The sequence below is a fragment of the Pituophis catenifer genome, unplaced genomic scaffold (assembly GCF_029215685.1).
Source record: "Pituophis catenifer annectens isolate HBS135680 unplaced genomic scaffold, rPitCat1.0.hap2 SCAF_3, whole genome shotgun sequence".
Classification (NCBI taxonomy): Eukaryota; Metazoa; Chordata; class Lepidosauria; order Squamata; family Colubridae; genus Pituophis; species Pituophis catenifer.
The window spans coordinates 105,340,592-105,367,789 of NW_027256883.1; the positions used below are offsets into that span (position 1 = coordinate 105,340,592).

Consider the following 27,198-nt stretch of genomic DNA (forward strand, 5'->3'; position numbering starts at 1 on the left):
AGATCTTCCTCTGGCTCTAATGTTCGTTCTTTCTTAATCCTCTATGGGTGCTCTTTGCTGTCATTCTGATGTCCGGATTTCTGCAGCTCAAACTCTGTAGACATGATTGCCTTAGTGTTGGTGGCTTTTCAGTCTTGCAAACTGTTAAAATGGATGGAGGAGAAACAAGTTCTCATAATACTTTGTTTGCAATACTCCAATTTAACTTCTCTAGAATTTTGCAGTTTCCAGGATGATAGGCTATTATATTCCAGTTGGGGCACTATAAAGGCAGGATTATCCCCCGGCCTGTTTTGACTTAATCTTTTTTACGGGCTGTTCTTTCACTTATTTGGGATATGTAGCGATTAAGTCCATCTTGCACTTAACAATATCTCCATTACTGTATTCTGTTATTAAAGGGGCAGAGTTCCACAGCGCCGGATATACATGTAGGTGTGTTCATGTGCAAATAATAGTGGAAGGTGAGCCACAATGTTGCACAAATAAATTAAAAATATAAATTCACATATAAATTGATATTTTTGAGTTATTCTTTAAAAAAACTATACAAATCGGTACAATCCAGAGGGATAAGAGCTTTTACACTGAAATCCAAACACTTAAAAATTCAATTTATTTTATGCATGTAGATAAATTCCCTGGTACACCTGAGTAGTTCAGATTCCCAGATAGTCTTCCCTTCAACCCAGTCTGGTTGTAGTTGTAGCCCTGTTAGTGCTCTAATTGTTGCTTAGTTGGTATAGCAGAGTAATGAAATCCATGATAATTGCTTATTTCTCCTTCTAGCACGCAGGCTGCTGGTCTGATTACCCTGCCATTCATTCTCTAAAGCAGGAGTTCCCCCTCCCCCCACCCTGCCCTGTTGGCCCAAGAGGATGCAAGATTCCTATCAGGATTGTTGGAATATTGTAGGAAACCAGGACTCAGAATGTTCATAGAATCATAGGGCTGGAAGGAACCTTGCAGGTCTTCTAGTTCAACCCCCTGCCCAAAGGCAGGAGTCCCTAAACCATCCCAGACAAATAGTTGTCCAATCCTTTCTTGAAAACTTCCAGTGACAGTGCACCCACAACTCTGTGAGGCAAGCTGTTCCGTTGGTTAATTCTCACTATTAGGAACTTTTTAGTTTCAGGTTAGAGCTCCTTCTGAAGAGCTTCAATCTACTGCTTCATGTTCTGCCCTCAAGTGCTTTGGAAAATAAGTCAACCCTACCTCTTTGTGGGAGACCATCATATACTGAAAGATAGTTATCATGTCACCCCTAATTCTTTTCTTTGTTACGCTACAAATACCTAGTTCCCTTAACCCAGGCATGTCCAAAGTCCGGCCCAGGGGCAATTGCGGCCCGTGTTCAAATTTCGAGTGGCCCACAGCCTCTTCTTCCCGCCAGCTCAGTCTGTCACTCATCCTTGACGGCTGGCGTTTTTCCCTTCACCGCACAGCGGTTCCCGCAGCTGTCCCCTGCTGCCTCCTACTCCACAGCCACCCTGCTCTATAGAGCATCTCAGCCATATTTTTCACCAGAAGATGGCAGTAGACCTGAGTCAGCACTCTCGCCGCATGACCCTTGTGAGCTTGTGTGCCCATTTCTAAAATGGCAACTGTAACTACAAAAAGGAAAATTGACAGCGAGGGCCACCGCTTCTAGGACAAGTGGAAATTGGAGTATTTTTTTCACTGAAATATGAAACAACGGTGTCTGCCAGATTTGCCAAGAGACTATGGCTGTTTTCAAGGAATTCAATATCAAGAGGCACTACCGACGAAACATGCTAACTACAACAAGGTAACTGGGAATGAACGCGGTGAAAAATGGAAGGAACTGGAAGCTGCTTTAACAGCACAGCAGCGCTTTTTCACAAGAGCTCATGAGTCAAATGAAAATGCCACAATGGTAAGCTACGAGGTGGCAACGCTGATTGCCAAGCACTGCAAACCTTTTACTGAGGGTGAATTTGTTAAAGACGGTGTGATGAAAATGGTGGAGAAAATTTGTCCTGAGAAGAAGCAAGAGTTTGCCAATGTTTGCCTGGCTTGTAACACTGGTACGGTGAATTGAAGACATTTCATCTGATATTAAGAGACAGTTAGAGGCAAAAGGAGTGGAGTTTCAGAAGCACGGATGCATCTCACACCGCTCAGTTATTGATTTTTTTTTTTGAGAGGAGTAGACAATAATATAAATGTTCTGTCCCTCTTCCTCACACAGGGAAATGTAATACCAAGCACGCCTGCCAATATTTTATTAGGTAAACAGATTAGAATTCTTGGCAGACCAAGGTTTTGACAGCAAACTGCCGAATGCCTGCCAAGACCATTTTCACTCCCATAAAGCAGAAGAGGACTTATCTTCAGTCCGTTCCAGGAGCAACAAATTATCCACGAGTCAAGAGTTTAGTCAATGTTCAGTCCAAAATATATCCAAGCCGAATTTCAGAGATCACGATGTGACTTTCAGGGTTTAACTTTGTCCGTTACAAAGCCTGAAGAGCAATCCCACCCACTTTTATTCCTGGTGGGGCGTGGCTCTGTGACTCAGCTCAATCTCTGGCCCTCCCACGCCTCTTCCGTTGCTGTGTACGCTTCTCCCTCTGATGCTGCATGGGATCAAGCCAAGATTCATCATCCTCGCTCCCTATCAATTGGTGCTCCTATATGCCTTCCTTCTGGCACATCCCAGGCTGTTCCTCCTGGCCTTCGGATGGAACCTGAGGAACCTGAGGCATAAACTGGTGATGAAGGCTGTTAATTATATTCGCTCCAAAGCCCTGTGCCACAGCCAGTTTCAACAGTTTCTACTCAACATCCAGACTGAATACGGAGATGTTGTGTATCACAATGAGGTAAGATGGCTCAGTCGGGAGTCTGCATTGCAGCACTTCTACTCTCTTAGGGAGGAAATCAGATAATTCTTGGCAAAAAAGGGACAACCGATATCAGAACTATCTGTTCCTGTCTGTCTGGCTGATTTTTGATTTTTAGTTGACATAACACAACATCTAAATGTGCTGAACACAAGCCTTCAGGGGCAAAATGCAGTGGTAAACCAACTGTATTCACATATCAAAGCCTTTGGGACCAAACGGCTACTTTTCCAAAGGCACCTGCAGCCCAATACCACACATTTCCCATTGCTGCAGGAAATAATGACCAGTTTTCCACAGAATAATATGAGTGTGCAAATAAGGAGTTATGAAGCAGACATCTCATCTCTGGCTGAGGAGTTTCAATAGTGCTTTCGGGATTTTGCAGCTATTGAAAAGGAGATCACGCTTTTTTCCTCTCCTTTCTCTGTGGACCCTGATGATGCTCCAGACCACCTGCAGCTGGAGCTCATTGAGCTGCAGTGTGATGCCGAGTGTCGCAGTTGGCACCAACAGCTCCCTCTTGTCAACTTTTACCGCCAGCTGGATAAAGACAGGTTCCAAGAGATTTGAACATTTGCTAAGAAAATGCTGAGCTTGTTTGATTCGACATACTTGTGCGAGAAGACATTCTCGGTTATGAATATTAACAAGAACTGTGTGAGGACGAGCCTAATGGACTTTTAACTGCATGACATCTTGCGCATCAAAACCACTGTTTTTGAGCCAGACCTGGCCTATATAATGCAGTCAAGATCTCAGTATCACCCTTCACATCAATGTGGTTAAGTTATTTGTTTAGTCTTAAAATAGTTCATTTGCATTTAATGTTAATGGTTGAAAGAATGTCAGGCTGAATGGTCGGCCTCCACACATTTTCACCTCACCAAATCTGGCCCTCCTTGCAAAAAGTTTGGACACCCCTGCCTTAACTGATCCTCATATGATTTATCCAGTAGACTCCTTACTATATTAGTTGCTCTTCTCTACATTCTTTCTTTTTTGTATCACGATAACGAAAATTAGATGCAGTATTCCAAGCGTGGCATCACTAGTATAGTATAAAATGATACTATCATTTCTTGTGATTTTGATGCCATCCCTCTGTTGATGAAGCCTAGGACTGCATTGGCTTTTTTGGCAGCATTCATATTTAAGCAGTACTCCACTAGGACACCTAGACCCCTCTCACAGTTACTATTATTGAGCCAAGTACTGCCTATTCTATACCTGTGCATTTGGTTTTTTTCCTGCCAAAGTGCAGGATCTTATTTGTCTCACCACTGAACTGCATCTTGTTAGCTAGGGCCCAATGCTCAAATCTATTAAGATCCTTCTGAATCTTGAGTCTATCCTTCAAAGTGTTAGCAATTCCCCCCAATTTGATTTTGTCTGCAAATTTGATAAGCATTCTATCGTCTTATCTAGATAATTTATGAAGATGTTTATAATTTATGAAGAGCTCCTGAAGTACCCCATTGTATGCTTCCCTGCATGTAGATACAGTTCCATTCAGGACTATACTCTGAGTGCAGTTTGTCAGCTAACTGTGAATCCATCTTGTAGTGGTACTGTCTAACCCACATTGTCCTATCTTACCAAAATGTGGTGGTGGTCTACTTTGTCAATGCTTTACTGAAGTTTAAATATACTACAGTACATCCACAGTGTTTTCCTGGTCCGCTACCATATTTTTCGGACTATAAGACGCACCAGACTATAAGATGCAACTTACTTTTTGTCATGAGTGTTTCCAGGATTGCTGTGGCTACCTGCCTACTCACAAACAGTATGGTTTCAATCAAGCCATCTCCTGTTGGCAATTACCTGCAAGCCTTCCCCGCCCTAGTTAATTGCAGGTTAACTCCCCATATAAGCAAGGACCTTTTCGCTTGCTACTCGGGCCTAGACTCCTGGTTTAGGCCTAAATGCACAGCTCCTGCAGGAAGCTTAGTGCAACGCCGCAGATGGGAGAAGAATGCAGATAAGGACTCCAGACGCCGTTGCAGAGAAACTCCCACGGATGCTTGCCTTTTGCTGTTTTGTAGCACGCAAGCTATCATCGAGACTGCTGTTGCTGGACCTTTTTCCTCCCACAAGCTTCAAGCAATGTTTGCTGTTTGAACTGTTTTTACTTCAGGTGACTTTTAGCTGTGATGTTTGTGCTGCCCCCATTTTGATTGCCTTGATGATGTATCAACGCCGAAGCTGCTTACCTTCATGCTAGCTTTATTCTCTTGTGAACTGTTTCGGTATTGTAGAGAGGGATCTAGGGAGATAGCCTTGCTTCACATACCCAGATAAGACTTTGTTTTAATGTGCTTTCTTAAAGACATAGTGCTTTTTAAATGTTTTAAAGTAAATTATATTTTTACACAAGATGCCTCTGTCAGAATTATTTCAGTCTCAGTGTGTTTACTCATGAGCTGGTTCACGGTCCGGGGTACCCCTCAACCCCATTTCATAACACTTTTTGGGGAGGGAAAGCAAGAAAAACAAATTCTGCCTCTGCCTACCAGCATCAGGATCAGTGGCATCCTCACTTCCACTTGGATTTTGACAACGAGTAGCACAGATCTTTTTATCCGTTTAAAACAAACCCTATCACCCTATGCACATTTAACTGGAGTGGGAGGGGTAGGGTGGGGGATGATTTTCATGAGGGCAGAAGAGGACACTGCCATCTCATAAACATGGTGCCGGGCTTCCTGGCAATCCCCCTGCGCCTTTGCTGCCTCAGTCAGCCTGATTCCGGAAGCAGCCCGGGGAAGTGTGGTGGTCGGGACTTGGTTGGCGAAGCAGGCGCTGCGCAGGGGGTGTAAGGCAAGGCACTGCCACCCGAAAACACTGTTGCTGTCATCTCCACCGTCTGGAACTGCCCAAAAACGCGTTGCTCTTTTTTTCCTTCCACACGCCTGTTTTTTGAATCGGGGAGGAAAAAGAGCATTGTGTTTTCGGGCGCTGGGCAGGAGGTATAAGGCAAGGTGCTGCTACCCGAAAACACAGTTGCCATGATCTCCGCTGCCTGGAACTGCTCGAAAACGCGATATTCTTTTTTTGCCCCTGCATGCCCCATCTTTGGAATTGGGGAGGAAAGTGTTTTCGGGTGGCAGTGCCTTGCCTTACGTCCCATGAGCTGCCACCCAAAAACACTTTCCTCCCTGATTCCAAAAATGGGGCGTGCGGAGGGAAAAATAGAGCATCATATTTCAGGCGGTGGGTGGCTCCTGCTGGCGCTGCCAGCCAAAAACACTTTCCTCCCCAATTCCAAAAATGGAGCATGTGGAGGCAAAAAAAGAACATTGCATTTTCGGGCAGTTCCAGGCGGTGGAGATTGCGGCAACAGTGTTTTCAGGTGGCAGCACCTTGCCTTACACCTCCTGCACAGCGCCTGCTTCACCAACCAAGTCCCGACCTCCACGCTTCTCTGGGCCGCTTCCGGAATCTGTTATCTAATCAGATGAGATATTTCCATGACAATAGCTTTGTTCATCTTCCCGGACTCTGAAGCATGCCTATAGAAATTTAGGAAGAACTGAGTCATGTGGCCTATAGAAATTTAGGAAGAACTGAGTCATGTGGCGTAGGGCTTGAAATGAGCCCCAGAGAGTTCTGTGCTTGGTACACTAACTGATGAGTGGGTCAATGGGGGATTCAAATAAAAGTCCTGTTCAACAGCAAGCAAGAAAGATGAGGGAAAACCTAATGGTCAAGCTGACCTCCTCCACCCCCACATTTCCCCACTGAATGCCAATGGCAAAAGGAATATTGATGGGGGTGAGCTACTTTTAACAGTGGTCTATATTACTACAGTATAGAAGAAAAGTTAATGTACTTCTGCTAGTCAGAAATCTTGTGATACCTCAGGCTATATGCCAAGTGAGTAAGGCCCTTGCCAGAACCATGATCTGCTCATTTCCAACTCTGACTGATGTCTTCTCAGTGTCTTGAGAGCAGAGTGTTGTTCGTGAATTAACGGGACATGGGTGAGTATTCTGTGCTATTGCTGATGTCCTGCTTAATCTTGACCAAGATACTTTGTTTACTCTGCAGGTAGACTCTATTTTTTATTTGTTTTCAACCCTCTCCTTTGAGAATGCTTGCCTTTCATATGTAACCAAACCTTATTATGTGGAATCCTCTTGACCTAGGGCAAGGCTGTCAAACTCCTGGCCCGTTGGCCAGATGTGTCATGCGCTGGCCATGCCCATGCCCTGTTTAGCAAAGGGGGCAAAAATCCCAATATGTCACATGACGCAGCTGTGATGACGTGAGTTTGACACCCTGATCTAGGGAGCAAGGACTTTGTGCTCTCCTTTGAAGATTCTGTTTCCTATAAGTGATCAATAATTTGATTCAAATGCTCCATTTTGGTGCTGGCTACCATCTCTGGAGGAAAGAAGGGACTTGCCTGGCCAAGCCACTATTCATTTATGTTGAACTCCCTGAAGAATGGAACAGTATCTCCCATGCTTTTGAATCGGAGGGATATAGTATCCCTCTTTAGAAGATGAAATGTACTTGATGTTCAGCCTTTTTTTAAAAATCTTTCTCAAGAATACATTTTTAAAAGTTGCAATAATGAATGCCTAAGGAGAGTTGAGCCAATTTTAGGGATTCACTGTAATAATTTTCAGTGCTGGTAAATAATACAATGCTTTATTGTTACTCATGCATGTTTTTTTCACTGTGGAATATTATTAAATGTTTAAGTTTTTAAGAAATGCACTTAAAAACATAAAAGCAATTCTTTTTATTCAAGCTAGCTCCAGTCCTTTGACGAGCACTGCTGCTCTAGGCAGTATTTTTTCCCATAGTGGGAAAAATTGGCAATCCTGTTATTTTTAAGACTGTGTTTCTCTGATGCCCAAGAATCTTTCAAACAGACATTTATTCCATAGTGTAATTTTTAGACCAGATAAAATTTATACCCTGGGGGCTTTTTGGAAGCAGAACTATAAATATGAAAATGCTTAGATAAAAGTGTAGTTTTCTTCCCCCCCCCTTTTCTCGAGATGGATTTTCCATTATTATAGCATTGAAATGATGATAATTATTGGTTTATAACTGTGATATGTATGTGAAATACAATTTAAGGGGTTCTATATGAAAGTGTGATATTTATTTTTAATTATTTTGACTTTTATTCTTAACTATCTTCTACAGTAGAATAAAATATGTAAATTGAAATAAAAAACCCTTCACTCTTGAATGGGATCTACTTCAGTAGAGTTTTACTAACAATTACAGCCTCAGTATAATCTGTTTATGCTTTTCTACTGAGAAGGAAGTCCCACTGTTTGCTTTATAATTGCTGCAAGCTTAGTGAATGGCCTGGGAGATACTTACAATAAACATACATGGGGCTCCATTGGTTATGCATAGAGGCAAGTCATTCTAGTTCTCTATTTCCACTTCCTCCTTATCATCTTCTCTGGCAGTTAAGTACTCATATATCACTGCACATACTCCCATCAGCCAGGCCAACACAGTGCCAGCAGAAAATATACCAAAGCCAACTAACCCCAAAAAGAGGTAGTCTTGGTTGCTGAAATGGATGTAGCACTTGTAGTAGAGTTCTTCTTGCATCTCTTCCAGCATTTTCAAGCCATGCATAAAAACAGGGCTGTAGCAGGTGACATTGGCTGGGTCTGCAGAGAAAACACAGGAATGACAACTGGCCTTGATTTATGCTAGAAATCATACCAACAAAGGATGATACTTAGTACTTGCAGGAAGGGATACCTAGAAGCTCTCAGAATGCACTGTAATTAGTTATTTAAAGTGGGAAGATCCATGAGTTCATTTTCCACTAGAGGGTTTGAGCCCCATAGAATAATATATTTGGATTTGAAGAGTACCATTCAGAGTTAATTGATCACGTCATGCCTCCTGGTGGTCAATATAACTGAAAATGCCACACAGGATGCACTCTTTGTAAAAAATAATAATAATAGAGAAATCTCATGTAAAATCCATACATGGGGGCAGAGGGGCACATGCTCAAGATGGATACCATTCTGGGAGCTACAAGCAAAAAATGCCTGGAACCTTCATCTTTTATATGCCTAGCAACTAATTTTCAAATTTTGTGCTGTCATTCAGAATTTTTATCAATAAATGTATTAGCCTCCGTTTTACTCTGCCATTCCTTTTGAAACTCAATGTGAAATTACTGGGTGAAGTAATTCAACAGTTCAAAGTCTAGTATTATCAGTATGTTGATCATACCCAATTGTACATCTCAGCCCTGGACTGCTTAGATATATATGGGGTCCTTGAGGTCAGGGATGGTTTTACTATTAGTCTTGAATGGGGTTGTACTTTCCATTCAAGATAGGTAGATGTGCAGTGTGGGATCCTCTTGGACTCACAGCTACTGTTCAAACAGCAGGGAGCAGCTGTATTCGGGAGGGCCTTTGCACACATTCATTTTGTGCATTAGTTGCACCTTTTCCTTAATCAGGAGATCCTTCAGACAGTTACTCATGCCAGTTCTCCTTACAATATATGGTACATGGGGCTGCCCTTGAAAACCACCTGGAAGGTACAACTGGTTCAAAATTCAGGGATATGGAAAGTAATGGCTGAGCCTTGCTACTTGCCCATGTGTTATTGCTGCTGTGCAAGCTTGGTTACTAATTGGCTTCTTGGTGCAATTAAAGTCCTACTCATCATCTACAAAGCCTTTCATGACATAGGGCCTGGTTATTTGAGGAATTGCCTGTCTCCAATTGTTTATGCTCATCCAGTACACTCAGGCAGAGCGGGTATGCTCTTGGTCCCATCCATTAAATATTGTGACTTTGTGGTACCAAGGAAATGTGCCTTCTCTGTCACAGCCTCTGCCCTCTGGAAGAACAACTCTTCAGATACATATGGGTCCAACTCTCCAAGTATTCCAGAAGTTTCTTAAGACATAGCTCTGTTCCGAGGCCTGGCGTTAGAGTGTGTGTGGCATTCCTGCTGAATCTTTATCTGAATGTTATTGATGGTATTTTATCTAGGCAGCCGTGCTTTAAATTATGTATTTCAAATATTGTAAGATCCTTGGGGTCTTCTGGAATTAGGTAATCTCAAAATCTAATAAATTAAATTAAATTAAATGCTGCCATAGCAACAACTCTTTGAGATAGCTTGGGCTGAGAAAGAGTGAGTGGGCCAAAAATATTCAGATAGCTTTCACACCAAAGGGAACACTAGAACTCACAATCTCTAATCCTGCACTTTAAATAAACCTGACTTCAGGATGCAGTAAGAAAAACAGAGTCATCTATCATGGTTCCATTTTAGAGTACTGCAAATATAAAGCTGCACAAATACACCATCACATGTAAAGCAATTGCTATGTTTATCAGCAATTGGCTGTTAATCAGTAAGAAGAAAGGCACCCTCGCACAAAGTCCAAAGTATTTTGTAAGTATGCACAGCCTTTTATTTTCTACTGGTCAATAGACTACTAATCATAATTTGTTCTGAATTAGTTTGAAATTTTAAAGTTGTATTCGGGGTGGAATGCTCCCAGTTCGGACTGGATCGCCCAATCCGGTAGCGATGACAGCAGGTGGTTTGGAGAACCAATAGCAAAAATCCCTGCCCACCCTCCATGCCTAGCTGAGCCACGCAATCATCAGAGGCTTTTTATTTTACTTTTAAAAGCATTTTTTCTTCCGAAAAAATGCTTTTAAAAGTAAAAAAAAAAAAAGCCCCTGATGATCGTGCGGCTCAACTGGGATCGTCAGAGCCTTTTAAAAGCATTTTTTTAACAACCTCTTCGGCTGAAGAGGTTGTAGAAAAAAATGCTTTTAAAAGTAAAGTAAAAAAAAAAAGGTTGGCCATGCCCACCCAGTCACATTACCCACCCCACCAAGCCACGCCCACAGAACCGGTAGTAACATTTCACCACTGGTTGAATTGAACTTTGTTCTTTTTTTTTTATTATTGAAAAAGTTTTTCAAATACAAATTTTTCCCCCTTTCCCCCCCCTCCTCCCTAACCCCCCTCCCCCTCCCCTCCCCCTGTGGCTTCTACAAAATAAAACCCAAATTCATAACAGATTATATAATACTTTACCATCCCTTTGCTCCACCCCCCATACACTGACCCTTTCTTTCTAATAATATTATTATATCCCCCTTATACTATACATTTCAAAATAACATTCAACTGTAACATTATATAATAACTCCTAATTTAGCATGATAATATTATTATATCCCCCAGTTTCTACTCATAATCTAGCCTTTTCCTCCTCCCCCATACATATATCTCTTAATTCAAATCTTTTATATATATTAATATAACATTTCAAAGCAACCTTCAACTATAAAACTATATAATAAATCCTAATTTGACATTTATTCAACTCATAGTCTGCCCATTTCCTCCACCCCCATACATATATCTCTTAACTCAAATCTTTTACATGTATTCATATCTAAACATAATATCCCTTTTCTTAAACTAAACAATCAATAAGCTAACCTATCTCCACCCACTTTCCTACAGGACTACCATACATAATAATTTTTAATATCTTTATTCTTCTGCCCACACCACTAAAAAGTATTCCCTTATGTAAATAAAATCCTCAAATGACTTTAAGCTTGTAATCCATATGATATCTTCTGTAATGTCTTTCAGCTGGATTGTTTTTTTGTTTTTTTTTATTGAAAAGTTTTATGAAAAATACAAACATTTTCACACACCCCCACCCTTCCCCCCTCAACCCCACCCTCCCTTCCCCTCCCTCCCCCCCACCCCCCTCCCTAGACTTCCCAGAACGAGCACAGGGTATAGCATTCACAAACCAAAAACTAAAATGTGCTAACGAATTATTACATTTCATATTCTCCCTAGGTCCTTAACTCCTTATAACTCAGAAAAAACAAACATAAACTACTTAATATTATTTCATTCATAAGCTATATGAATCTTCTTATTCGGATACTTCTTCTGTATGTAATCAATCCATTTTCTCCATTCCGATATATATCTCTCATTTGAATGGTCTTTAAGGTATGATGAAATTTTTGCCATTTCCGCCAAATGCACAACTTTTAATGTCCATTCCTCAATAGTAGGTGGATCTTCCTTCTTCCAGTACTGTACCACCAGTAACCTGGCAGCCGTTATTAAGTTCAAAACCAGCTTAGTCTCTATTACAGTACAATCCGTAACTATTCCCAACAGAAAAAACTGTGGTGTAAATTTAATTCTTTTCTTCAAAATATTTTGAATAATCCACCATATTTTTATCCAAAAAACCTTAATCTTTTTACATATCCACCATATATGAAAATATGTAGCATCTTCACACTCACATCGCCAACACTTGGGTTGTAAATTTGGATACATACAAGCTAGTTTTTTTGGATCTAAATGCCATCTATAAAACATTTTGTAAAAATTCTCCCTTAGATTTTGTGCTTGTGTAAATCTTATATTTCTAACCCATATCTTTTCCCATGTTTCCATCATTATTGGTTCACCTACATTTTGTGCCCATTTTATCATACAATCCTTGACTAAGTCTGTTTCTGAGTCTATTTCCAGTAATGCATTGTACAACCTTTTTATGTGCATTTGACCTTCATTTCTTATTTGCTTTATCAAATTCTCATCCTGCTGCAAAATACCAATTTTTTGATCTTCTCTCCATCTGGCCAGCAGCTGTCCATATTGAAACCAAGTCTTAATAATCCTTTCTTCTCTTAGTTGTTCCATGGATTTTAACTGTAGTCTGACTCCTTCCTTATAAAGGAGTTCCTTATATGTAATCTTATCTTGCTTTTGCTCTATATTTATGTTCTCTATCGCGTGTCTGGGTACTGTCCATATTGGTAACCTATCATTTAGTTTATACTTTTTCCAGACACGCAATAGAGCATTTCTTAATATATGACTTTTAAAAGTCTTATCTACTTTCTTATCATACACTAAGTAAGCATTCCAGCCATAAACCAAACTATATCCTTCAATATTCAATATCTTTTCCTCCGTTAAGTTTATCCAATCTGTGATTGCTGAGAGGGCAGCAGCTTCATAATACAATCTTAAATTGGGCATCTTAAGACCACCTCTTTCTCTAGTATCTTGCAATATCTTTTGTTTGACTCGTGGTTTCTTCCCTGCCCACACAAATTTATTTATGCCCTTCTGCCATTCCTTCAAGTTTTCATATTTTTTAAGTATAGGTATCATTTGAAAAAGAAATAGAAATTTTGGTAAAATATTCATTTTTACAGCGGCTATCCTTCCCAGCAAAGACAGTTGTAGTTTTTTCCAATTGTCCAACTCTTTCTGTATTTTGTGCCATAATGGTTCATAGTTGTACTGATATAATTTCGTATTTGCAGTCATAATATAGGCCCCCAGATATTTAACCTTCTTAACTACTTCAAATCCTGTTAATCTTTCTATCTCTTCTTTTTGGCTCCTAACCATATTTTTAGCTATTATTTTTGTTTTAGCTACGTTTATTTTAAAACCAGATACTTGTCCATATAAGCAGGTTATATCCATCAAGGCTGTAATCGATTGTACCGGTTGGGTTAAGGTAACAACCAGGTCATCTGCAAATGCTCGTACCTTGTATTCATGGTGTCTAATTTTAATTCCCTTTATTGTATTCATCTCGCGTATCTTGTTTAATAAAGTTTCCAGCGTCAAAATAAACAATAACGGGAACAAAGGACAGCCTTGCCTTGTTCCTTTTTCTATGTTAAAGGCATCTGTTAAACCACCATTAACTATTATTTGCGCTGTTTATTTTTGATATATTGCCTTAATAGATTGTACAAATTGTTCTCCAAATTGCATCCTTTCTATTAGTTTTAGTAAAAAATGCCAATTCAATCTATCAAAGGCTTTCTCAGCATCCAAGAACACAGGCACTGCGGGGACCTGGTTGTTCCTTCCCAAATAATCTAATAAATTAACAATTTGCCTTACATTACTCTTCATTTGTCTACCATTTATAAAACCAGTTTGATTATGGTGAATCATTTGCTGCATGACTGTCATTAACCTATTTGCCAAAATTTTAGCAAATATCTTATAGTCTGTATTTAATAATGAAATTGGCCTATAATTTTTAGGATCTGTATCATCATGCCCTTCTTTTGGGATCAACGAGATAAATGCTATCTTCCAAGTTGGAGGTACCTCTCCTCCCTGTTGTATATTGTTAAATAATTCTTTCAACGGTTCTATCATTTCCTCCTGTAGGGTTTTATAGTAAATAGCCGTCAAACCATCTGTCCCAGGAGCTTTACCCACTTTCAACTGCTTAATTGCTAACGCAATTTCCTCGGAAGTTATCAATTGATTTAAACTATCCCTCTGTTCATTTGAAATTGTATAAATATTCTCTTTCTGCAAATATCTATCTATATCCATATCTTTAATTTTATCACCAGTATACAGCCTCGAATAAAACTCTAAAAAGGATTTTTTAATCAATTGTTGCTCATAAACCTTTTTACCCTTATATTTTATTCTCTCTATTGTCCTTGATTTTTGCTTTTTCCTTAACAAATATGCTAACCACCTGCCTGGTTTATTGGCATTGTAAAAAGTATTATGTTTTGCATATCTTAAATTAGTTGCCACTTGATCTGCTATTAACATATTAAATTGACCTTTCAATAAATTGATTGCCTCTTTGATTTTCTTATCTGTTGGATTAGCTACTAAAGCCCGTTCCTGTTTACTAATCTCATCTTCTAATTCTTTTCTTTTTGTCCCCTGTTTCTTTCTATATTTATTATTCAAATATATCAAAATTCCTCGCATGTATGCCTTACTTGCATCCCATACCATTTCCATCGATGTGCCCTTTTGCATATTCATAACAAAAAATTCTTTCATAAATTTTTTACACTCTTTTACATTTTCTTCATACCTAAACAAATTATCATTTAACCTCCAGGACCTCCTAGGCCCTTTCTCATACTCCAATTCCAGCCAAACTGGACTATGGTCTGTCAATGTTCTTGAGCAAATCTTCGTATTTTTCACCCTAGATAAAAGATCATTAGTAATTAATATAAAATCAATCCTTGAAAAGGATTGATGTCTATCTGAAAAAAAAAGTAAAATCTTTTTCTTCCGGGTTTCTTTCACGCCAAATATCTCTCAACTCCCAGTCATCCATCATTTCCCAAAATGCTTTGGGCAATTTTGCTCTTGTTAACACATTTTGTTTAGGTCCCTTCTTGTCTTTTTTAACGTCCAAAACACCATTCCAGTCGCCTAACAGGATACAAGTTTTATATGCCCACTGTGTCAATTTTGAGTGTAGTAAATTATAAAAATTTTCTTGTTGTTGATTCGGGGCATAAACTCCGATTACAAGTATTTTTTCTCCTTTTACTAAAAGTTCTATCGCTAAAAATCTTCCTTGATCGTCTGCTTCAATTAATTTAGCAACTAAGTCTCTTTTCAAATATATAACTATACCATTTTTCTTTTCTGGTGCTGCTGCTACGTAAGATGTACCAAGTCTTGCATTAATCAAATATTTTTGATCTTGTATTCTTATATGAGTCTCTTGTAAGCAAATTACTTCATTCTTAAATTGCTTGAGATAGTGAAATATTTTTCTTCTTTTCTGTGGAGAATTCAAGCCATTAACGTTCCAAGTCAAAAATCTAGTTCCCATCTCTGGGCCTTTGGAGCCTCTGAAGCAAGTCCTGATGCTCTGATCTCATTTGAGTTTTAGGTCTTGCTCCCCCCACTGCTCCTGTTTTAGTAGTATCTTGGATCATTTCTTGAGTTGCCATCTGGGATTGTTGCTGTCTTAATTCTTCCTTGAGTCTAGCTGTCACCGATCTGGTCTGTCTTTGATCCTTTGGTAACTGCGAAAAATCAATCAGCGCCAACTCTTGAGTAGCCATTTGGATTTGTAATATTTCTTCTTGATCAGCCAAAGCTCCCCCCTGAACTACTGTCAAGAGCTCTTCTGTCTCAGCTTCCGTTACTTCTTTCTTTCTTTTGCCTTCTGGTGATTTAGTTGATTTGGGTGTGCCAGCCTTTAATACATTAGTATGAAAATCTCTTGCTTTCCAAATTGTATTAAGCCGATATCTCTCTCCTGAGTAAGTCACCACTAGTCCAGTTGGCACCTCCCATCTGTACTGTATCTGACGTTTTCTCAGTTCATCCACCAGAAAGGCATACTCCCTTCTAGCTCTCAAGATCTTAGGGGGGATTTCTTTCATTGTCATTACTTCCTGGCCTTCCACCTGAAGCTTGTTTTTAAAAGTAGCCTGTAAAATTTCATTACATACTCTCCTTGTAGTAAAATATATCACAATGTCCCTTGGTAGATGTTTCTGTCTAGCAATCCAGGAATTAACGCGGTACAGCTTGTCACTCTGCCAGCCCAGATCATTTTTTGACTCCCCCACCAGCGGTGCCAATGCCTCAGACATCATTTCTCTCAAGTTCTCTTGTTTATTCTCCTTCACCCCTCTGAATCTTAAAGCAAATTCCATGTCTCTGTATTGTATCATTGTTACATATCTTCAGCCCTTTGAATTCTGTTTTGAGCTTCTCCTATTTTACTATCCAAAATTTCAGAAGATTGTTTAATTTCCTCAACTCTGTCATCCACCATTTCAATATTGCCTGCCAGACACTTAAATGCCATTAATATATCATCCCTAATCCCCTGATTGCGAATTGCAATCTCATCTGACACAGCCTGTATCTTTTCACTAATTTCCTTAATTTTTTCATTAGTTTCCTTAATTTTTTCATCAATCACATCAACAATTTTATTTTGGGTGACTTGGAGAGCTTGTTGCAACATTTCCAACGTTAAGGTCTGTGGATCTGCTGGAGGAGCAGGAACTTGTAATCTAGGAATATGAGCTGGGGAGCTACCAGCACTCCCAGTTCCTTTAGTAGGAACAGTTTTTACAGACTTTGAGGCCATTTCCAGTTTGAAATTAGTCTTTATATTTAATCAGAGTCAAAAAGAAGAGTTCCTCAAAAGATTTCCCAATATTAATTAACGTTTAAAATCCTCCTTCTGTCAGCACAAAGGCTTTTTTTTTTTCCCCCAGGCGAAGGGCTGCCAGCAAAATGAAACTTTTCCTGGAACTTTCTGTTTCCCCCGCCCTTTCAAGCTTCAATCGCCATATTGTTGCAAAGTACTAAGTGATTACTTCCGAAGGAGGCTCTAGGCATTGGAGTTAGGTAAAAAATACTTGCAGTCTGATTTCTCCTTGCTCGTTCCGCCTGCTGTTAGTTCAAGATGTTAATTCCCTCATTTCCATTCAGCAAGATTGGTCACGGCTTCTAATTCTGCTAATTAGCGGAGACGTCCCTGGTCTGGAGTGGCTTGACAGGCTTTTAGGGAGCGTGCGCCCTTCGCGCCCCAGGATTTTTCCTAGGGCGTTCGGGGGGGCTCTACCTCCACCTGCCTGCTCTTCTCTCTCCCCTTTGCCCGGGGAGAGAATTTCAAGCCTCCAGACAGCGTTTGTCAGCTGCTCTGGGGCTTTAACGGAGCCAGGGAATGGACACTCTCAAAATAACGTCTTTCGAAGCTCGCGGAGCCAAGCGGAAGCCCCTTTCAGCTGGATTGTTAACTCCATCACCCATGTTAGGGTAACATCACATCCTAATTCCAACAGTATATTCAGTATCTTCAATTACCATCTGCCCCCATCAATAATAAATGTCTTCATATATAAAAAAACCACCCGAGTGACTTTATATTTGTAATCCATATAGTATCTATTGTAATGTCTTTCATCCAAATTATTAATTCCAACCAGCGTAATAGGGTAACAACCAGATCTTCTGCGTGCTCCAATCCCATAACTCTCTTGCCTTGTAGCTCAGCATAAACGTAATACATTTATCAAGGAATCCAAAATAGATAGTTCCAATTTATTCAGTTTAAGGCCATTTTCACATCCCAAAAGTACAGCACTGCAGAGGTCTGTCACTCTCCTCAAGATAATATAAACCAATACTTTGCCTCAGCTATATTTTCATGTATTCAATCATCTCTTAGATAACTGGCATTACACTGTTGTTTAGTCTAAAAGTTTTTATTTTTGTAGGACCTGCTTCTTCTTTTCTTGACTTTTTGTGGGTTAGATCTCCATCCTGGTTTCCTTTCTATAAGTTATATATCAACTGTTTGGTTTCCATGCTGATCTATAACTTGATCTTGTTGGTTTTGCTTTTGTGGCTTAAATCTCCATTCTGGTTTCTTTTCTATGAGTTGTATATCAACTGATTGATTTCCATTCTGGTCTGTAACTTGATAAGTCATCACATTTGAATCCAAAGCTGCCTCTCTTGTATTTATAAATAATCCATCTGAGACCTCTGAAGGAGAATCCAGAAGCGGCTCATCTACAAAGACCTCTGTAACTTGTTGTTTTTTCATTACTTCCACCTCCATCTGCTTATCCTGAATTTCTATCTCTTGTTGATTTTGCTTTTCTTTATTCCACTCATGTATTATACATGGAGATGTTGAACCTATTTTGAAAATCTTGTAGTAAAATTCTTCTGCTTTTTCAACCATATTTAGTTGATATCTTTCTCCTTGATATCTCAATATTATACCAAATGGAGCATCCCACCTGAATGAGATGTTTTGTTTCTTTAGCTCAGTCACCAAAAATCCAAATTTCTTTCTGTCTTTTAACATCTTGGGCGGCAACTCTTTATATATCCAGATCTTTCTTCCATTCAGTTGTAGAGTAGAATTAAAGGATTTTTGCACAATATCATTTCTTATTCCTTTATCTGTAAAGTAAATCACCACATCTCTAGGCAATTGCCTTTACTTTGCAATCCAAGAATTTACTCTATAGGCCTTGTCAATCTTACAAGATACATCCTCAGGATGAACCTTTAAAATCCCAGCCAGAACTTCAGCAGATATTTTTCTTAAATCATCTCTATTATTTTCCTGTAACCCTCTCATTCTAACCGCAAATTCCGTGAGCCTGTATTGCATCATTGTAACTTCTTTTTCAATCCCTTGTTTTATATTTTCTGCATTGTAAGTCTCGTGATCAGCTTCCTTCTTAGAGTTTACTTCTGAGCTATTATCTTGAATATTTATCAAATCATTTTCAATTCTTTGTATTTTATTATCCAAATTATAAATCTTATCATCAACTTCCTCCGTTTTAGACTCTAATAACTTGATATTTTTATCCATCTTTATAACTATTTCTGAAAAAGCGTTAGTCACTGTTACAATCGTTCGTTGCAAATTATCATATTTTAGTTGTATCAATTCTTTAATTTCCTGCCTAAATTTTTCAAGATTCTGGTTCACAATCTCGTCATGTCTCGCCATCTCCTCCAGAACAAATTCTTTTAGGTTAAAGCCATTCTTCTGAGTCTGCAAGTTCGAAACTTGTTCACATAGTTTGTAAATGGGGGAACCCCCCCCCTGCTGCTTGTTTGTCTGGCTTTGTTAATTTTGACGCCATCCTGCCACACAGACAAACTCTTTTTAAAGAAAGAAGACTTCTCTCCAAACAAAGTCAATATCAAATCTCCAAGAGGAAAGAAACATAAAACAGAAATTTTTCTTCTCAATTCTAGCCAGCGCTGTTTATTCTGTTACTTTGTAGCTTGTTAAACTATTCAGACGGAAGGACTTTCGCTTTCGGCTTTCTTCTTCTCAAGCCTCAGTGGTCGCCATTTTAAACTTTTTTTTTCCTTCACTTTTAAAATCGCTTATAAATCATTAAAAAATACTTGCGATTTAGGGTCCCAAGTCCAGATCTCATCCTCTTTAATTAAGCAATCTGTTGATTTTCATTGCAAGGCTTGGTCTCGTCACCTGGCTCTGCAAAAAGCAGAGTTCTCCCGAAGCCCGGAGCAGCGGCGAAGAAAATAGGGAGCCTCATCCTGCTTCGTCCCCAAGAGTAAAACAAAAACTCTGGGGACTTCACAGAGGGCTCTACCTGCCCTCGCCTGCTCTATCTCACATTTACTTATGGAAATGGAGTTTTTCGAGCCGCATTTCAGCTGTAAAGGCGGCTCTTTACGGGCAACGGGGCTGGCGGTCCCAAGGGACCATCTGACAGCGACGGAAGCCAAACCGGAAGCCCAAATTGAATTGAACTTTGTTCTTGTATAGCAACTATTGTGCACTCCATTGTGGAAATTACACTAGGGAAAGGGTTAACCTCACATGCCCAGATTGTATTTCATAAGTCTGAAATCTCTTTTGAGAGTAATAGATTGAACATCACATTTAGTTTAGCTCTCATATTTTTTATAAATTTCAAAATGTTTGAAATGCTTTGGACTTTGCTTCTCAGGACCTCTGCAGGTTATACTATAATGGAATCCAATGAATTTTGGGATGGGTTAGGAAGGTATAATCAGCAGAAGCAGATGAAGTAAGAGTGACTTATATTTCCTATATACACACTTTTGATTCTCATCCAACACACACGTTTCTAGAAATAAGTTTAGCACAATTTATCCATTGTCTCTGATTAGCAATTGTCCAAGGCAAAGGATCTCTCCCATACTTTCCTATTTTTTAATTGGAAATGCAGAGAATTACATCTTAGATCTATAGATGTTGTCTACTATTATGGTTATTGCATTCCCTCAGTGAAGTGGCAGAAAACAATTCATCTGCCTTTGGCTCTATCCTAGAAGCATGGAAAGAGGAGTGAAACTTACTTCCTCATGCATGTTTATTTTTGATCATCTAAAACAATTAGAGCAAAGGGAGTTGGTTCCTGGTTAGCAGGCTTCAATACACTCACATGCTTTAATACACTTAACAAAAACATATAAAAAAGATGTTGAGACTCTAGAAAAAATTCAGAGAAAAACAACCAGAATGATTAGGGGACTGGACACTAAAACATATGAAGAACGGTTACATGAACTGGGCATGGCTAGTCTAGTGAAGAGAAGGACCAGGGGGGAAGATGATAGCAGTGTTCCAATAGTTGAGGGGCTGCCACAGAGAGGAGAGGGTCAAGCTATTTTCCAAGGCATCTTAAGGTCAGACAAGGAATAATGGATGGAAACTGATCAAGGAGAGATTCAACCTAGAAATAAGGAGAAATTTTCTGATAGTGAGAACAATCAACCAATGGAACAGCTTGACTTCAGAAGTTGTGAGAGCTTCATCACTTGAGACTTTCAAAAAGAGATTGAACTGCCATTTGTCAGAAATGGTGTAGGGTCTCCTGCTTAGGTAGTGTTGTGCCCCGTCAGTGACCTGGACTAAATGACCTACAAGGTCCCTTCCAAGGGCGGACCAGATGTTAATTTTAATCTGGTTTGCCGAACTGGTAGTTACTAGGCCTGGCTGACCCTGCCCACCCCTCCCAGGAGTCTCCACTTGGCCCGTTTTGGATGTGAGGTAAGTGCAGGGACTGTGCGGAGGCTCTGGGAGGATAAAAAACAGGCTTACCAGAAGTCCGGAAACAGGCCCGTTTCCGGCCTCTGGAGGGCCTCCAGAGCCCAGTAGAGGCGGTTTTCGCCCTTCTGGGAGCTCGAGAAAAGCCTCAGGAGGGGAAAAAATGGGGCTATCGAAAATACCAGAAATCTGGAAATGGGCCCATTTCCAGCCTCCAGAGGGCCTCTGTAGCCTTCGGGAGGCCATTTTTGCCCTCCTGGAGGCTTGAGAAAAGCCTCCGGAGCCTAGGAGGGTAAAAACGCTCCCCCCCAAACTATGGGCCACACCCACTCAGCAACCGGGCAGCAAATTGGTTGTTCAATTTTTCAATCCCACCTCTGAATATACCATAAATGACTATCAAAGCTATTTTTAGGGAAAGCAACATTATGCAAATACAATAGAAGAGGGAGATATAGGAAACAACATTTATTATGGGCATGAAGTCAAAGAAAAGAAAAGGAAAATATTGTTTTGTTGCAGATGTTTCATTATTCAAACTGGGTAGCAACATCAGTGCTAATAAGGAGTGCTGTTTGCTGTCAGTTTATATTCTGGGGGCTTGCCTGTCATTGTTAGTTGTGCTGCCAACTTCCTTGGCAATTTCGTGATAGAGGCAGTAGTGGGATTCTACTGGTTTGCACCGGTTCGGTAGAACTGATTGTTAAGTAGTTAAGCAATTCGGAGAAGCGGTTGTTTATTTATTTATTTATTATTAGTTTGATTTATATGCCGCCCTTCTCCGGAGACTCAGGGCGGCTTACAATACATTAAGCAATAGCCTTCATACTTTTGTATATACATGCTTAGTAGGGCTTTTTTGGGCCCCCCTAAGCAGTGTTCTTTTTTATACAAAGTCAGCTTATTGCTGCCACAAACTGGGTCCTAACTGGTTGTTAGAAGAAATCTCCTTTTGTTTTTTTCCACTTTACAGGGTTAATCTTGAAGGAATTACAACTTTCTGGTGTTGTTTCCTAGCCTAATCTTTATTGCCCTGCTTACAGAAACTGCCTCTCCATTAACCCTTATTACATTCTTGGCAGTACGCCTAGACTTACTGTCACTTCCGGAGCTTCTTGGAGGTTTTTTCGGGTTTTTTTGTTTTTGCTTGACTTTCTTAAAGGGGAAGTGTTGTTTTAGGCTTTTTACACCGCTGTTGGGAAGAAATACTCCCCTGTTGGTGTTCTTCCAGCCAGGGTGCAATGATCAACACTTTGAAGAAATAATTGAATAACGAAGCAGAAGCTTTTAATGACAAGAAACCAAGATGAGTGACTTTCAGCAAGGCTTATTGGCTAGCTAGAAAGATTGACATTCAAATGTGAGTTTACATACCCTTTCTGACTTTTGGTCTAAAACTGGTTTTTGGTGAAGTTTAATTTTGTGCTTGGTGATGTTTAATCCTGTGTTTAGTGATGAGATAATTTTCCCTATTCAGCTTTGTTTGGAAGGAAAAATGTTAATCTCTGTTCCTGAAAAGAAGCAGCCTTGGAAATCTGACTAGTTCCTGTGTCTATTTGTTCTGGTAATTGGTTTAACAAGCAACAGATACTCTGTTTGCTCCTTTGCTTCAGTCTGGAGAGCTTAAATGACCTCCCTGCTAAAGGGTTTCACTTTATGAGCAGGAGTTGGCTGCTGATAGTTATCACTGAATTTTAACTATTTTAATTCCTCAAGGTGCTCTGCCACCCTGCCTGATTTGTAACTCCAGTTTGCAGGTATTTCTAATCTAATGATTGGTATTTAGGGCAGCTTTTTGCAAGCAAAGAAGCTTTTTATATTTTTGTACAGGTAATCCTTGACTTACAATGGCACTGAAAAAAGTGACTTATGACTGTTTTTCACATATATGACCATTGCAGCAAACTGTCATTAGGGCAAAGAAGTGATGCCACATGACCACCTGGCCATGCCCACCTGCTCACATAAAGCACTGCAATTGTGAAATGAATGACATGGTTGTTAAGAATGCTGCAACGGGCATAAATCGTGAGCGATCATAAGTACGAGGACCGGTCAAAAGTGCAAGGAAATCACTTTTTTCAGCCCTCTGGGTAGTCCCTATGTGCATATTTTTGACTGGTCCTCGCACTTTTGACTGGCCTTGCACTTACGACTGTCCTCACATTTTACATTTTGCACCCTATCTTGTCACCATGGTGAAGAGAAGCAGTTGAGAAATGAGTGACACGGTTGTTAAGAATGCTGCAATGGGCATAAATGTGAGGATGGTCATAAGTGTGAGGACGGTCAGAAATCACTTTTTTCAGCCCTCAGAGTAGTCCCTATGCACATAGCCACACCCACCTGGTCACATGACCACCAAGCCATGCCCCCAAATAAGCCATGCCCACAGAACCGATTGTTAAAAAATTGAATCCTACTACTGGATAGAGGTATTGTTTACTTGATCGTTGGTCTTACATTAACCTTGGAGTTAATCTATTCTAGGCTGATTTGAGTGCTGATTGCTGGTGGAGAAGTGCTTTTGTTCCTTTTTGGGCTGGGTGATAGTCTCCTTTGCATATAGATGTTGTTATTGTTTATGTGTCTATTGATGGCTGATTTTTCAGAGTACCAGGCTTCTAGAAATTCTCTGGCATTTTTGGACTTAGTTTGGTCTAGGATGGTTACATTAGGAAAATGTGACCATCCTAGATCAAGTCAAGTCCAAAACCCCAAGCACCTCTCCACCAGCAATCAGCACCCAGATCAGCATAGATTAACTCCAAGTTAACATCAGACCAACAATCAAATAAGCAATACCCCAATAGAAACTGACAAAGAAGCCAACAGCAAACAGCCCAACCAAAAAATCTCTAAGACTACCCCCACCAACAGGCAAGCCAGCAGAATATAAACTGACAGCAAATGGCCCTCCTTTCTAGCACTGATGATGTTACCTAGTTTGGGTTATGAAATGTCTGCAAGAAAACAAGCAAGCTCAGAGAGCACCAAGGACCCCTTGTATCAACCCTGACCTCCAAATATTCTCCTTTATTAGTACATAGCTAAATCTAGTTTCACCAATATTTTCACTTCATACCTTTCTGTTCTTGCAAACTAACTTGTACCATATCCACAGACCAGGGGTGGGTTTCACTTTGCTATCGGTTTGCTCTTGCACGCGTGCTCACTTTGCATGCGCAGATCTTTTTTGATGATGTCCGGGTGGGTGGGTGGAGCCTCCCGCCACTGCTACTGGTTCACCCAAACCGAGGCAAACTGGTAGCAACCCATCACTGCCACAGACCAATGGAAATATTATTTTTTGTTTTTAAAAACTCATCTCTGTTTTTCAGGATGTCATCAACTCTATCCTAATAATCAGTGCCTTCCTCTCAAACCATTTCCTCTTCCTATGTGTTTGTTTCAGAATTCAAACATTCATTCTTTCTATGTGATCAAACCATCTCAGTGTACTTTTTCAAATTGACTACTCACTTTTACATTCATTCATGCATCACCTATTTCTTTCTTGACCTTTTTTATTTCACCATACACTCTTTATAAAGCAATCCTACTACATTCAACTTACTTTTTAAGTTTGTTCTGATTTACTCAACTTTTAGTCACAGAGAACAAAATAGGCATAATTATGCACAGTTTCACTTCTTTCGACAAACATTAATTTTTTAACATACATGTATTATATGTATGTATGTATCATGAAACATGCATACATTATCAACAATTACAAATATCTATTTAGTAAGCATTTTATAAAGGCACACAAATAAACCTACTTGCTTTAATTTTTCACCGGTTATATATAACCTGCAATCTATTTTTATTGTTAAACAGAGCTATTTTAGACTTTAAAACATGAATTTTCAGATCCAAACTCTTCGTGGCTTCACACAAATGTTAAATAGGGTTGTCTTACCTTGACTTGTGATCACTAGAAAATAGCAAAAATTTAACATGTTCTGCATCTCTTTGCTATCATGTTTTTGTTGTTTGGTTCATACACCCTTATCTTACTTTTGGAGAATGGCATGAATAGACCACACAGATGGCAGTCAACTGAAGCCACTAAATTATCAGTGTTATCTTGTGCTATTAGCTAGCATGGAATAAGATATGTCTTATTTCAATTAGGGGAAAGAAAAAGGAGCTCTTAGTCCTGGATCAACTTACTTACTTACTTTAATGCTTACATTAAGCATTAAAATTTAACTGTCACCCTCATATAAACCAGAAAAATGATGTGTTTATTTCACACACACAGTGTTGCTCTTTGACACAGAGTGGACAGCAACAGTATAGTTGAATTGTATGACATCAGTGAGAAGTGGAACTCTCTTAGCCAATACATTATTTAGTTTTTCAATCCTATTTGCCTTTCTGAGTTGCATGAAGAATAGGAATTGACTATTGAACAATACTGATGGAAGAAGCCAAATAGTATAAAACCGCATGTGTAAGCTGAAATATTTTGTGAGTTACATGATGTTTTGCCAAACTTAATTACAAAGAAGACAACAACAACATAGCAAAATTCTAAATAAAAGATATCCCTTTGTTTTTAATGCAAGAATCATACATATCATTGGAGGTTTTTAAGACTGGTCTCCTGCTTGAGCAGGGAGTTGGACTAGAAGATCTCCAAGGTCTCTTCCAACTCTTTTATCCTGTTAGTTTGTTATTTAAAGTAGAAGTTTTTAGTTTCATTTCAACTACACAGGCGTAAAATGTGTCAGTTTACATTCCTTATTTTTATGAGCTAAGGCGAAACAGCACTAGTTCAGTGCAAAATTGCTGATTATACAATAGTCCTCTAGTTTGAGAACAGAATACATCCATAATAATCCCAGTTTTTCAAACTCACCTAGTATAGTTATGCCACTCTCCTTTAACCAGCTACATAGTTCCATGAAGGAGCAATTGCAGAACCAGGGATTCTCACCTAAACCCAGGCTTCTCAGATTAGACAAGTCCCTGATCGTACTTGTATCAATGAACATCAAGCTGCAGCGGCTCACATCTAGATGCCTCAACCAGGTATTGTTAGCAAAAGAGTCCTTCTCAATCTCCATCAGGCTGGGATTGTCTGAGAGTTTTAGTACCACCAAACTGCTGAGCTGTGAAAAGGTGCCAAACGTTACCTGTGTGAGGTTGTTAAAGCTGAGGTCTAAGTAGATAAGCTTGATCATGCTGACAAAAGTGAAATCCAGATCCTTGCCTAAAGTATTGCTGCTGCAATCTAGGTAGACCAAGTCACTGAGAAAATGCAACTCTAGTGAGGACAAGTAGCTAAGTTTGTTTTGAGCCAGAACCAGCTGCCTGGTATCCAGTGGAATTGTAATTGGGAACTTTTCCAGCAGTTTCCCTGTGCAATTGACAGTTAGGTATTGGCATGTACATTCTTTGGGACAGTTTATGATTCCTACTGTCCAGCTGATTCTACTCAGGAGCACCACCATCCATACATTCTTGGAGCTAAGAGAAAGGGGCATGATGTGGCATTGCTCTTCCTTCTTTGGATCCTGATAGTTTCCATGAAGATCTGGGCCAGAAGCCATGGATTTTCAAGACTTATCCCAAGTGGAGCTGTGGCTGGTTGTTCTTCCTGATGCTCTCTGCTCATCAAGAGCCCTGGCAAATGATTGAACAAGGAGAGAGCTTCTTTTCTTAAAAGTGCAAAACATTACTTGCTGTTAGACGATCTCCATGTCATGTTGCCTGCCAGTTGACACCTTTATGTCAGCTCCAGGTAAGTTCATAGGTTCTTGGCACAGTTTGCATACAGTGAAAGGCATACAATATGTGTACAAGTAGCTTAATTATATGCCAACTTTCTGTTTCTAGAGAAATCAGGTAAATTCTAAGAAGGACCAAAGTCTGAGGGCAGGTATCCCTTATGTGAAGGAGCATAATTTACATATGCTCATTCCCCACATATTAAAAACATGA

General features: G+C 39.7%; 1 protein-coding gene across 1 annotated transcript; it reads right to left on the reverse strand.

The window, feature by feature from the left end:
• Positions 1-8,264: 8,264 nt before the first annotated feature.
• LOC139315018 (leucine-rich repeat-containing protein 52-like) lies at positions 8,265-26,807 on the reverse strand. The gene is made up of 2 exons (XM_070941040.1): positions 26,114-26,807; positions 8,265-8,518 (listed from the first exon to the last, which is right to left on the reverse strand). The coding sequence occupies exons 1-2, from the start codon at positions 26,805-26,807 to the stop codon at positions 8,265-8,267; spliced, it is 948 nt and encodes a 315-aa protein (XP_070797141.1).
• Between the last annotated feature and the right edge of the window lie 391 nt (positions 26,808-27,198).